This window comes from Pinus tabuliformis, chromosome X (assembly GCF_031772625.1).
Source record: "Pinus tabuliformis cultivar Carrire ecotype Pingquan chromosome X, CPIR1, whole genome shotgun sequence".
NCBI classification, from domain to species: domain Eukaryota; kingdom Viridiplantae; phylum Streptophyta; class Pinopsida; order Pinales; family Pinaceae; genus Pinus; species Pinus tabuliformis.
The window spans coordinates 810287924-810301005 of record NC_142308.1 but is presented as its reverse complement, the minus strand read 5'-3'; the positions used below and the strand labels follow the sequence as shown (position 1 = coordinate 810301005).

At 35.8% G+C, this 13082-nt stretch overlaps 1 protein-coding gene across 1 annotated transcript; it reads right to left on the bottom strand.

Annotated features, from left to right (window-relative positions):
* Positions 1-322: 322 nt before the first annotated feature.
* Positions 323-664, bottom strand: LOC149142253 (cyclin-P3-1-like). Its single transcript, XM_089451433.1, has one exon. The coding sequence runs from the start codon at positions 662-664 to the stop codon at positions 323-325; it is 342 nt and encodes a 113-aa protein (XP_089307559.1).
* Between the last annotated feature and the right edge of the window lie 12418 nt (positions 665-13082).

The following is a 13082-nucleotide window of genomic DNA, read 5'->3' as shown; positions in this document are numbered from 1 at the left end:
AATATCATCCTCCAAATAAGGCAACTGCCACATAAATTTCTCGGGAAAAGCTCATGTATGGGGAAACAAACATTCTTGTGATATATTTGGTTTCCATCCAGAGAGTTATAATTTGGTCCGTCTCTATAACTTTTGATTTGTCATTCCTCAGGAACTGTATATTGTTGTTCTTCTGTCTAGTGGCTCAGCCCAGAAAGGGTAAATTTCTTCCATCTATTTAAATGTTATTTTTGCAGTCCAGAAACGGTAAATAATTGCATGTTTGCAGAAGGATTCATTTTCTTAAGCTTAGAAATGATCGCACCATAAGCGGCCTTCACATTCACTGGCTAGGAGGATCGGGGTGATGTCCAACCAACATGGCTGTCGCAGAAGCACAGCAGGTAACCTTGGGCTCTTCGCGCTTGGCACTATCGGAGTCCGATGAAACCCTAAGAAATCCGAGTAGAGTCCTCTCTATCTTTTGTTCCACGACACCTAAGAGCATTTCCTTCTCCAAGTGCAAACAATAGCCTTCAAATACTTTAGCTGTGACATTCAATCGAAAAGCGAGATGAAAGAAAAAGTCGATTTCGAGCCGGTTAAACTCAGAATTGCTAATGCCGCCCACTCTGGTATAGAAAGCATTATTATAGTGCCCCATTTGCTGTCCTTTCACAACCATAGCGACCAAGCAAAAACGCCTGCAGCATTCTCCAGAATAGTGTGACGGCTGCACAAAATAAAAAATATTATTTTGTGGATCTTGCGTTTCCTTTTTGAAGGCACATTATATTTTATTTTTATGGCTTGTTTTTCCTGAATTGCAGCACAATATGGATGCATTTGTAATTTTGTTTAGTTAATGATCCAGAACAATTCTTAGATTGCGCGAGGCGCTATATTGGAGGTGACTACCAGGAAAATTTGAAGCTGAGATCTGTTTCTTCTTTAAAGACGCATTTAATTTAAATTTTGTTTTTTCACCTAAAATGCAGCACAATCTGTGAGCTTTCCAAAAATTTATTATATTTTAAGCTTTAAAGTAGCGCGCTGAGCACTCTAGGAGCTCTGTCATAATAAACACTTGAGCATTTCCAACGAACTCAACTTGATCTAGCAATGTTGCCATGATCTTGTGAATAGTATAATATGGTGCCCAAACGAATTGGATGGCTTCAAAATGATCAAAGAAGTCAAAGGGAAAGGCTGAAAGGTAGCCTGTTCCCATTGCTTTCTGGCATTCATAAAGAGCAGTAACACAATGGTCATCTTTCGCAGCACAGCGTCATCACTTGTAGTTTCCCATGTCTTCGTTGTTGCGCTCCTATAATGCCCAGTGTCTATATCTAGTTCGGTAATTTAATCGTGTCTATATCTATTTCTGATGGCCAACAACGTCGTAGAGTATACTGTAACTTCATGTAAGATAATAATTTTGTATCTTCAGTAGCTCCACAACATTGGGCCTCGGTGAAAATCTATTTGAAGGCATTTTTCTTAAAAAATAAGATCTGCATACATGTTTTGCTATTGGAGCAAAATAGTTTAGTTTTGTATTGCCTCTAAAAACTGGACGGACCATGATCAAGAGATGAAGAGAAGTTGATGATATTTCCGTAGAGTGAAATTGAATTACCATAACAGAACATCTATAATATTTTGATTTCTTCTCGGTTCTCAGTACTATATGTAAATCAAAGGTAGATAAATGAGGTTCCGATTTAAGGGAATATTCACTGAACTTTATAAAACATTTGTGCAAGCAGGCTGTCTAGCTAGTTTATTTCAGCATAGGGTGATGAATGATGAAAGACTATAATTGATTCAATCTTTTCACCAAAAATAATTTGAAACTTATTAGAGGAGAGCCTTGAAAGGTCACTATACAAAATTTCACGGTAGAGTATAGTAGATATGTAACAACTAGCTATGCATGCATGGCCCATAGGTCTCAAAGGTTCAACCTAGCTCTGATACCAAGTGTAAGGTCCACTTCCATACTAAATAGAGATATAATTTTTTTTTATTTTTTTTTAAATAAATCATAGCAAATACAACCAGAAGAGAAATGCATTGAAATTTCAAATTTTTTCAGCACTGTCTAACACATTCCTGACACTCAATTCAAGAAACATATCATAACATTTACATACTTTTAACTAAGATCAAAACATCCTTTTAACTAAGATCAAATGGTAATGAAATACATGTGTACCATTCACCAGAAGGCGAGACTCCGCTCGCTCTGTTGTTACTGGTATTCCCTTGTTGTCGGTCACCTCCGCGAGTGAATGATGACATACTTGATCCGAATGCGAAGACCCACCGGTTAACCTCCCAGCCTACTCCTTGGGTACTCTTCTTCCCCTCGGACCCCCGAGCTGCAATGGGGTTGTACAATGGAGGAAAGCACTAGCTGGTAGAGGAGAGCACACCTTGGCTCAAGAGTCCCCTTTCTAAAATCCTCTACCTCACCAAACTCACTATAGCTTTGTAATCACTGCTCTGACATCATCTCATCCATCCAACAATAGGGTTCTCCCCAATCCTTTCTCCCATGGCTTGTCCCTTCTTTTATAGGAGTCCTCATAGGTGACACTTGTCATGTCATGCATAATTAATTATTTTTTTATAATTCAATAGCTTGATTATTCACCCACCCATGTGTCACTCTCTCATCAAGGGTCTCCCAAAAATTATTTACTTAAATTTTTATTTAACACTAATATTTTCCTCACCTCAACAAGATTCCTATTTCTTCTCCTAGTTGTCTCTTTATCCCCCCTTTTTATTCCTTAATTTGTGTTCATTACTTAAATTCAATTAATGAGTCAAGATTTGATCCCCTATCTACTCCCTAATTTAACTCAGGTTATCTCTTAGATGGATATTCTTAAGTTGTTTGTTGCCACATGGAGATTCTTTACATTTCTCTAAATTTAATTTATTATTCCTATTTTAATTCACCTTCCTCTTTTCTTAAGTAGGTTTAATTAGTTTAGGATTAATCTTTATCCTTACAATTATGTCCCTCTTTCCCCTTTTTACCTAATTAAACCACATAATCTTCCTAGTATTTTCTAACATGGGAAGAGTAGAGTTTTTAAGGTAATCTATTTTATTTCTTCCTATGATCCTCTTAACCCAAGTTTTATTTTTGATTTAATTACTTCGGTTTCTAACATCATTTACCCTTGATGTGAATTTATCTAGCTTTCATTCCTTGATTATATCTATTATTTAATTTATTTTTAATGATTCCAAGGGTGCCAAGTTTGGTCGTGCCCTTCAAGAACTTCCCTTGAAGTTCCAAGGGTGCCACACCTAATAGTTTATTTGTGATGCCAAGGGTGCCAAGTTGGTCGTGCCCTTCAAGAAATTCCCTTGAAGTTCCAAGGGTGCCACACCACTTGCCCTTCAAGCATTCAGTGACTACGAGAGGAAAACATAGGTGCAACGTCATAGACCACTATCATCTCTTATGTTTCCTGCTATAGTGAGACTAATGGTGTCGAGGATCAAGGAATCCACCTTGATGCGCGCCCCCAGTAAAATCCTCATGAGCGACCCAACTTTGGGAACTGCCCTCATGGCATCGTGATCTTCAAGGTGAAGGTGTTTCAACCCTTCCAGCCCAAGTCACGGTGGGAGTGCTAGTGGGTGAGATCGGGGACACTGTCCCACCCCTCCCATGTAGTTCCGTCCACCTGTACAACCCCATCACCCATATGTGAGTCATTCGGTCAAGCAACTAATGTGTGCCTGCAACCATTAACATATCATCAGAATATAGTTAAACATATATGGCAAGTTTCAAAATCGACTTAGAATTTCAAAGATAAAATAATATAAATTTTCATCAAACCAGGTGTCATCAACTCGTCATATGTGAATGCCTCTGATGGTTTCCTGCCATACTCAATAATCATCAGTAACAAGGTTCCTCAGTGTTAGTCATTGTCATAATAGCATCATTAACATCACCAAGTCATTCACATCATTGTTCATTGTGAACCAGAACTAATGCAAGTAGGTAACATAGGGGACACATCCATCATGGCTATCATCATCATAACATCAATGGAAACATACATATCCATCAAAGCTATCAACATCGTAACATCAATAGACAACATACCTGTCCATCAAAGCTATCATCATCATGATATCAATAGAGAGCATACATATCCTTTAGTGCTATCATCATCATAAATTCAATAGAGAACAAACATAACCATTTATGCCACAATCATCGTAATATCAATAGAGAACGTGCATAACCATTAATGTTAGAAAATACCTAACCATTAATACTATCATCACCATAATGTCAATGGAGAACATACATAAACATCACAATCAATAATAATAGAGTTATGTGTCCAGATTCCTCAACCTGAGGTCCCCAAAGAATAAAGTATCCAAGATAATGGCATATTAGGGTCAGGAAATTAGAGTGGGCACTACAAACGACTCATTTTAAAGAAATCGTCTTAGATAATGACCAAAATATTCTTCAAGTTAATCATGCCATGGCTCTCATGAAATCTCATTAGGGTTTTATAGGAGTGGTACACCATACGAGGCTTTTTATCAATACCTTCAAAGAGAAACTTGGAAAGGTTTAGATGACAGTCTATTAGAATGAATAGGCCAGAAGTAGGTTTTTAATATTTTAACAATAAAATCCCCCTAACTAAACCAATGAATAATCTCTACCAATAATCAAAGTCACTTTATAAAATATGAGGCATTAAGAGTGGATTGTTTTTTACAAGTCTTACCACAAGAGTTCATAGTGATATAAATTTAAATAGTTGTGCCTTATAGATTTCCATTTCAAGAGTGTCATTGTAACAATTTTATTTCATATGGTTTTTCTATTTATTGATATTATAATTCCCTGCCCTAATTTAGAAAGAGGAATATCTCCTCCAAGTGTAGGAGTACTTCCAATGTAGCCATGTGTGTAACAGAATGCTAAATATACTCACACTTAGTTTTAAAGAATAAGCTTCAACACATACCAGAGTATGAGAAACCAACTACTTTAACATATATGGTACCAAGATTTTTTTAATGGTGAAGGATTGAGGTGTATTAATGATTGTTCGAAACCAAGATTCAATGGGATCCACATATTTATGATTTCAAACTCATGTAAGTCTTTCACAATTCGATAATCACTCTCTTGGAGGCATAAGGAATCTAGTGAAAGACAAAATAAAAATCCCTCAAGTTCAGACTCAAATATTTTCTTTTTAGATTAACAAGAATGGTTAAGGGAAATTTTAGGGCTTTGAGCTTCAACAATAGTTTCAAAACATGTTCGAATCAAAGATTTATCCTCTAATGGTATTTGAATTGGATCTTCCGAGGGTGAATGTTTTGTAGTGATAGGACATGTTTCCAAACTCATCCCTTCCCCCAACCTCAAATATATATCTTTTCATTCAGTAAGGGAATCAACAAGAAGAATAGGTGTTTTAAATTATTATGCAATCTGCTAGATTGGATTAGTGTTTGGTCTATGGTTTGGGTTAGGGTTTTGGTTAAGGCTTGGACTAGGTTTTCGATTTAGATTAGGATTTGGGTTATGGTTTGGACTAGCGTTAGGTCTAGGGTTTGAATTAGGTTTAGAGTATGGATTAGGGTATGGATTAGGTCTAGGTCTAGAGTTTGGATTAAGATATGGACTAGGGTATGAAGTAGGAAAAGGGCTAGGATGTGGATTAGGGTAAGACTGCACAAATAGATGGGACGATGAAGGATTATAACATGATGGTGCATTGAGTGGAAATTGTGGTTGTGTTGTTAATTCTGCATGAAATACTACCCTAGGAAAGAGGAACCAAACCATTCTTGAGGGCAGGGGCTATCTGAATCAAAGAATAGGGCCAAGGAGAGGGACATTGTGGCCATGAAGTAGGGTATTCAATTGGATGAGGACTAAAAATTTGTCATGAAACTATAGGATTATAAACATGATGAGGAACTTGCTCAAGAGAATAAGCATTAATCCAAGTATTGAATGATGATAATTTTTGAGTTATACCTAGCAGTTGATTTGATTCCTTACTTGAATTCCTAAGTACCTTTAGTAATTGTGGTAGTGATGAGAAATATTAAGTTGATCAAGCCTCCTCGAAAATTTTGCAAACATTCAGGCTGCTAAGTGGGCATTCTCCAAAGAAGTTCTTATTTCTACAGTTTGCGCAAAAAAATTACACTGGTTGTTCATCCTTCATATGTTCTTCTGGTAAATCATCCAACTTTGAAATCAAAGTGTTGATAATATTATTTTTATATTCAAGAAAAATATTAAATTATGCACTTGCGAGTTCTTCATTGGATGATTTTTATGTCCCTATAGGAACATCAAAACTCCTCATTGAATGATTCCTCAAAATACCATTTTTTTGTGCTCAACAATCTAACTAGTAAGTTTTGTCATCACATATATGAATATATAATCGGGTGGGGCATGGGGGGGAATGTTTTTACGACACCCGAGAAATAAAATAAAAAAAAAAATTGAAAAAATATTCAGGAAAGAAACAAAAACTTGCAAGAAAAGCTAGGTGAAAAAGCAAAACAATGCATTAGGTCCCCAAGATCAATCCCCTAAACACCTCCCCAAAAACGACACCAAAATGTTGGGTGTAATAAAAAATCTAACATTTAATTTTCAATCCAGGAGTTTAGTATTTTGAAGCGCAACACTGGAAATGCCAGAGAGATCTCGAATAACCTGCAAATTTAATTCTAGTCTAACTTGTGCATCAATCTCTTTATAGATTCCTGCAAACAATAATTAATTTGAATCATGCACTCAAAGACAACTTGAGAAAACACCAATATTTTTATCCTTATCTACAACTGAAAGCAAACCTCAATTTAAAATCTGGAGAAAAAAATGCATTATTTACAATTGCAAAGAAACCCTAACTATTGGCAAACAAAAGGTAAACCCTAACTATTGTTTAATTGGAAACCAAGCAATTCCTACCAATTCAAACTGAGAAGCATCAACAAGGTAGACTATAAATGAAATAAATTCAAATTCAAGATCAATCCACACCATTCTACATGCACAACAGGTTTAAAGAGAAGTATTAGACTTTAATTATGAATCTATTAAAGTTGTCTAACTTACTTCTTGTGTACCAGAAAACTAAAACTTGATTCGCTTGAAAGTAACTCTAAGAATGAAATCGATTTAATCTAAGTACTCTCACTTTCTTTGTTACTCTATAAATCAAAATGACTACCCAAAACTATCATGATAACTTAATGCACTACAATGTAGGGGAAACATTGTCGATCTCAAACACTATGTAGTTGTCTTTTATTAACGAGTGATCATGTTCATACAACCATCACAGTTGCAAATAGCTATTGTAATGATGTAATATTTGTCTCCATTTTTCAAATAAGCATGCAATGAATAGGTAAGTGTAACCCATTAGATGAGTGAACAAAATCATATCACATTCCATGTATTTGTGAATCGATTTTCAATGTATGATGAGATTCAATGGACACTTTAACTTCACAATTATTGATAGATAAAAGAGGATCCAAACGAATCTTCATATATTTTGAGAGGTTACAATCAAAACCTAGGGTAAGACAATTCAGATAATGCATAGGAGATAAATACCTTGCATACTTACAAATATGAGTATGTACATTCCCAAAAATGGCATGCAATTCAATCTAACATTCATTATAAAAACTCAATTTACTTATAAGAACAATTTATCCAATGTCACATTCAAATCAAGCAAAGAAAGGACAGTGATTGTAAAATGAAAACTGTTCTGATATGGTCTACCACATACCATTCACATATTAAATGACAGGTTAATGCACTCAATCAGAAAATCTCAATTTACCCTACTCTCAAACTAATAAGAGCAGTGTTGAGTTGGTCTGGTGGCCAACCCATTCATCTCGCACCCTCTGTCAATAATCTAGATGATATAGAGATTATAAACATGAACTATACAACAAAATTAAATAGAACCTGGCATGAAATTGGTTTGATTAATCTTGAACACTATGTCTTTACATGGTACAGGAAAAGATCAGACTCCAACAAAATAGAGAGAACGACCCCAAAATTGATTACACTTGCATAACATTACATTGGAACCAACCTCCCCCTTTCTCAGATCCAATGCTCAAATTTATACACGATTTACAATACAATGATGGCTCTAACATGCCAATATTGTTACAAACAAACAATCAAAACAAATCCATTCATTTGGCTGGCTTAAATACGATAGAGTCATGATTCCAAAGAAAGAAGGTTGGATCTAGTAATATCTCGACCATTTTCCCTAGATAGATCAACCTAATCTCGATCGAGAATTGTCCCCATTACTTTCCTAGTATATTTTTTTCCAAATAAAGAGATTTGGTCCACTATGTGAGGGTTTATTTTTAGCATATGTTTCTTCTTCTCTGGCCTCTTGTTGAATGCAAGGGGAGAAAGTAGGTGAAACTCCCTCCTTCATTCTCATCCTTTAAGATCTCTTCATGAATATACAAGACTGCCATCTAGCCACTAGCGCACATGGCTAGCTCATTAACCAACAATCTTTGGCTAGTGTAGGTAGATGAACTAGTGCAAGCAAATGAACTGGTGCAAGAAAATGAATTGGTGCAAGAAGATGTACTGGTGTAGGAATCCAAAAATTGATGCAGGAACTTGATGCATAGTATAGGGAGGTGAGTGTAGGATTAAGGTTAACCACCATGGGTTGGGTAATCTCGTATGAAGGAATTGTGTCCAAGTTTTATACCTGCACACTCAAAAACCATCATTAATAATGGATTAAATGTCAAATATTTTTAAAAGAAGGGAAATGTGATGAATAATAAATATTTACTTTATCGTCTCCAAGAATGCACAAAATGACGACAATAACCATATAAAATAAATAGAAGCATGAGATATTTCCAAGTAAAAAGTGATATAAAGCAAGGAAAAACAAAGTCCTGAAAATCAGAACCAAGGATGAGGAGCATACCCAAATATGGTGGGTAGACCTACCCATGGTTTTGTGCATGGGTTTTGCACATGGTTTTGGGCACGATGGTTTTGCCCATGTTATTTTGTAGATCTGGTCAAGGGAACTATTGTTTTGTTATAATCTAGGGTTAGTGGATTTGGGTTTATGAATTCTTTGGCATGTATATATATATGTATCGCAACATTAAAAATAATATAATGAAAAATCAATCTGGTAATCTCGATTTTGAGTTACAAAGTAAAATATCTATGTATATTTGTTTTATGTTCTTGTCATTGTATATTTTCTGTTTTCAAATTTTGTTTGTAGGTTATTTATGTACAGGGTTAGAAACTACATTTGGTATCAGAGTTGTTTTGGCTTCAAGGGGGCGAATTTGCTGCTGAGGGGTTTTTCTCGGGCCTGTGGTAGACCCTGTTCAATGGGATATTTGCAGGTTCAATTCTTGCGGTGAAAGAAGATGGCAAATAATGGAAAGATAAAGATTGAGAAATTTAATGGTCAGATTTTTGAGTTATGGAAGCTCAAGATGGCAGATTTTTTTGTGTACCGAGATAAGTGGATTGCTATAGATCCAGGCATGACACTAACAATAATGTTAGCGGAAGACTGGGGGAAGTTGGATCGAAAGGCGAAGATCATAATATGAGTGTGTCTCTCAGATTCAATATTGTTGAATGTATCAGGGGAAGCTGCAAAAAAGTATTTGTGGTTCAAGTTAGGGACTTTGTACCAATCTAACTCTCTGGTGAATAAACTGTTCCTACATAAAAAGTTGTATAATTCGAGGATGAATGATGGAAACTCGGTGATAGAGAATCTGAACACCTTTAATATTGTGGTAAGCCAGTTGTTATCTGTTGATATAAAAATTTCAGACAAAGATAAGTGCATCATTTTTCTATGTCATCTACCATATTTGTGGGATAGTCTAGTTGTTGCAATAGGTAGTAATACAACTACCTTGAATTTTGATCAAATAGTCTCATCCTTGTTGTCAGAGGAGATGAGACGAAAAAATATAGAGAGCCGGAATGGAGATGCCTTGTCTATATGAGCATGGTCCCAAAATAGAAACAAAAATAATTCATCGAGTGGGATATCTAAATATGTTCTTGCCATTGTATATTTTATGTTTAAAAATTTTGTTTGTAGGTAATTTATGTACAGGGTTAAAAACTACATTTAGTATCAAATTTGTTTCAGCTTCGAAGGGGTGACTTTGCTGCTGAGGGGTTTTTCTCAAGCCTATGGTAGACCCTATTCAATGGGATATCTGCGGGTTCAATTCTTGCAGTGAAAGAAGATGGAAAACAGTGGAAATATAGAGATCAAGAAATTTAATGGTCATATTTTTGAGTTGTGGAAGCTCAAGATGGCAGATTTTTTGGTGTACCGATATAAGTGGATTGCTATAGATCCAGGCATGACCTCTAACAAGAATGTTGACAGAAGACTGGGGGAAGTTAGATCGGAAGGTCAAGGTCATAATACGAGTGTGTCTCTTAGATTTAGTATTGTTGAATGCATCAGGGGAAGCTGTGGAAAAGGATTTGTGGGTCAAGTTAGGGACTTTTTACCAATCTAAGTCTCTGGTGAACAAATTGTTCCTACATAAAAAGTTGTATAATCTGAGGATGAAGGATGGAAACTTGGTGATAGAGAATCTGAACACCTCTAATATTGTGGTAAGCCAAATTTTATCTGTTGATATAAAAATTTTAAACAAATATCAGTGCATCATTTTTCTATGTTATCTACCATATTTGTGGGATAGTCTAGTTGTTGCAATAGGTAGCAATACAACTACCTTGAATTTTGATCAAACAGTCTCATCCTTGCTGTCGGAGGAGATGAGATGAAAAAATATAGAGAGCCAGAATGGAGATGCCTTGTCTGTATGAGCATGGCCCCAAAATAGAAACAAAAATAATTCATCGAGTGGGATAGCTAAATATTTTCTTTCCATTCTATATTTTCTATTTTAAAATTTTGTTTGTAGGTAATTTATGTACAGGGTTAAAAACTACATTTGGTATTAGAGTTATTTCGACTTCAAGGGGGCGAGTTTGTTGCTGAGAGGTTTTTCTCGGGCCTGTGGTAGACCCTGTTCAATGGGATATCTATGAATTTGATTCTTGTGGTGAAAGAAGATGGCAAACAGTGGAAAGATAGAGATTGAGAAATTTAATGGTCAGATTTTTGAGTTGTGGAAGCTCAAGATGGAAGATTTTTTGGTGTATCAAGATAAGTGGATTGCTATAGATCCATGCATGACAGTAACAAGAATGTTGGCAGAAGACCGGGGGAAGTTGGATCGGAAGGTGAAGATCATAATACAAGTGTGTCTCTCAGATTCAATATTTTTGAATGTATCAGGGGAAGCTGCGAAAAAGGATTTGTGGGTCAAGTTAGAGACTTTGTACCAATCTAAGTGTCTGGTGAACAAATTTTTCCTACATAAAAAGTTATGTAATTTGAGGATGAAGGATGGAAACTCGATGATAGAGAATATGAACACCTTTAATATTGTGGTAAGCCAGTTGTTATCTGTTGATATAAAAATTTCATACAAAGATAAGTGCATCATTTTTCTATGTTATCTACCATATGTATGGGATAGTCTAGTTGTTGCAATAGGTAGCAATAAAAATGCCTTTAATTTTGATCAAATAGTCTCATCCTTGCTGTCGGAGGAGATGAGATGAAAAAATAAAGAGAGCTAGAATGGAGATGCCTTGTATATACAAGCATGGTCCCAAATAGAAACAAAAATAATTCATCGAGTGGGATATCTAAATGTAGAGGGAGATTTAAATCTCCAAGATAACCTGTAAAGATGTGTTGGAAATGTGGGAAGGAAGGGCACTACAAAAAGGAATGTAGATCTAAAGCTCCTAAGAAAGGAAATGGATTTGATGATGCTCCTTCTGCAAGGGAAAAAACCACCTCAAATGAAGGTGGGGATGTGTCATTGGCTTCTTGTTAAAGTACACATGTAGATCATGAGGCATCGTTGATTAACTCAGGTGCATCCTTTCACTTCACTCCCCATAGGGAATGGTTCTGAGATTACGAGAAATATGATGGTGATGATGTCCTCTTATGGGATGAAGGGAAGGAAAAAATCATCGGACACAGAAAATTTAAGATGAAGTTTCAAGGCGGAAGGATTAGAAAACTTCCTGGTGTTTTGAATATTATTGCATTGGACATAAATCTTATTTCTATAAGCAAGATGGATGATGCAATTTTAAAAATAGTGTTTGAGAAAAATACCTGCAAGATGGTTCATGGAGTACTGGTATTGATGCGAGAAGTTTTGATTGGAACTCTATACGCTTATGGGTAGCATTATTATTGATGGGTGCAATAATTTTGTGGTTCCTGAAAGTGCAGTAGGAAACCTTGTGGTCTCTGGAGAAAATACCATGTTATATCATCAAAGGTTTGGACATATTGGACAGAAATCCTTCGAATACTACATGGTAATGATATGGTAGAACGTACGTTTAATTTCTCTCTAGATTTTGATTTATGTTAACATTGTGTATATGGGAAGCAGAATCACGTGACTTTCCCTTTGGTGCTAAGAGGGTGAAAGGGATATTAGAGCTTGTGCATAGTGATGTGCTTAGACTTGTGTCGATTCCATCACTATGTAAGTCTGTGTACTATGTATCATGTATAAATAATTTCTCAAGGAATGCATGGATATATTTCCTCAAGAAGAAATCTGAAGTCTTTGACAAGTTTAAATAATTTAAGGCTCTGGTGGAAAACTAGATAGAGAAGAAGATAAAGGTGTTGAGGACAAATAATGGTAGAGAGTTCTGTAAGAAGGAATTTAAAGAGTTTTGTAAGAAGTGTGGTATAGCATGGAAGAAGACTACCCATACACACCTCAGAAAAATGAAGTTCCAAAAAGAATCAACAATACGTTGATGGAAAAAGCAAGAAGCACGCTCAGTGGTGTCGGGTTAGGATAAGAATTTTGGGTAGAGGTGATGGAGACTACATGTTACCTGGTGAATAGATCACCTTCATCAACATTGG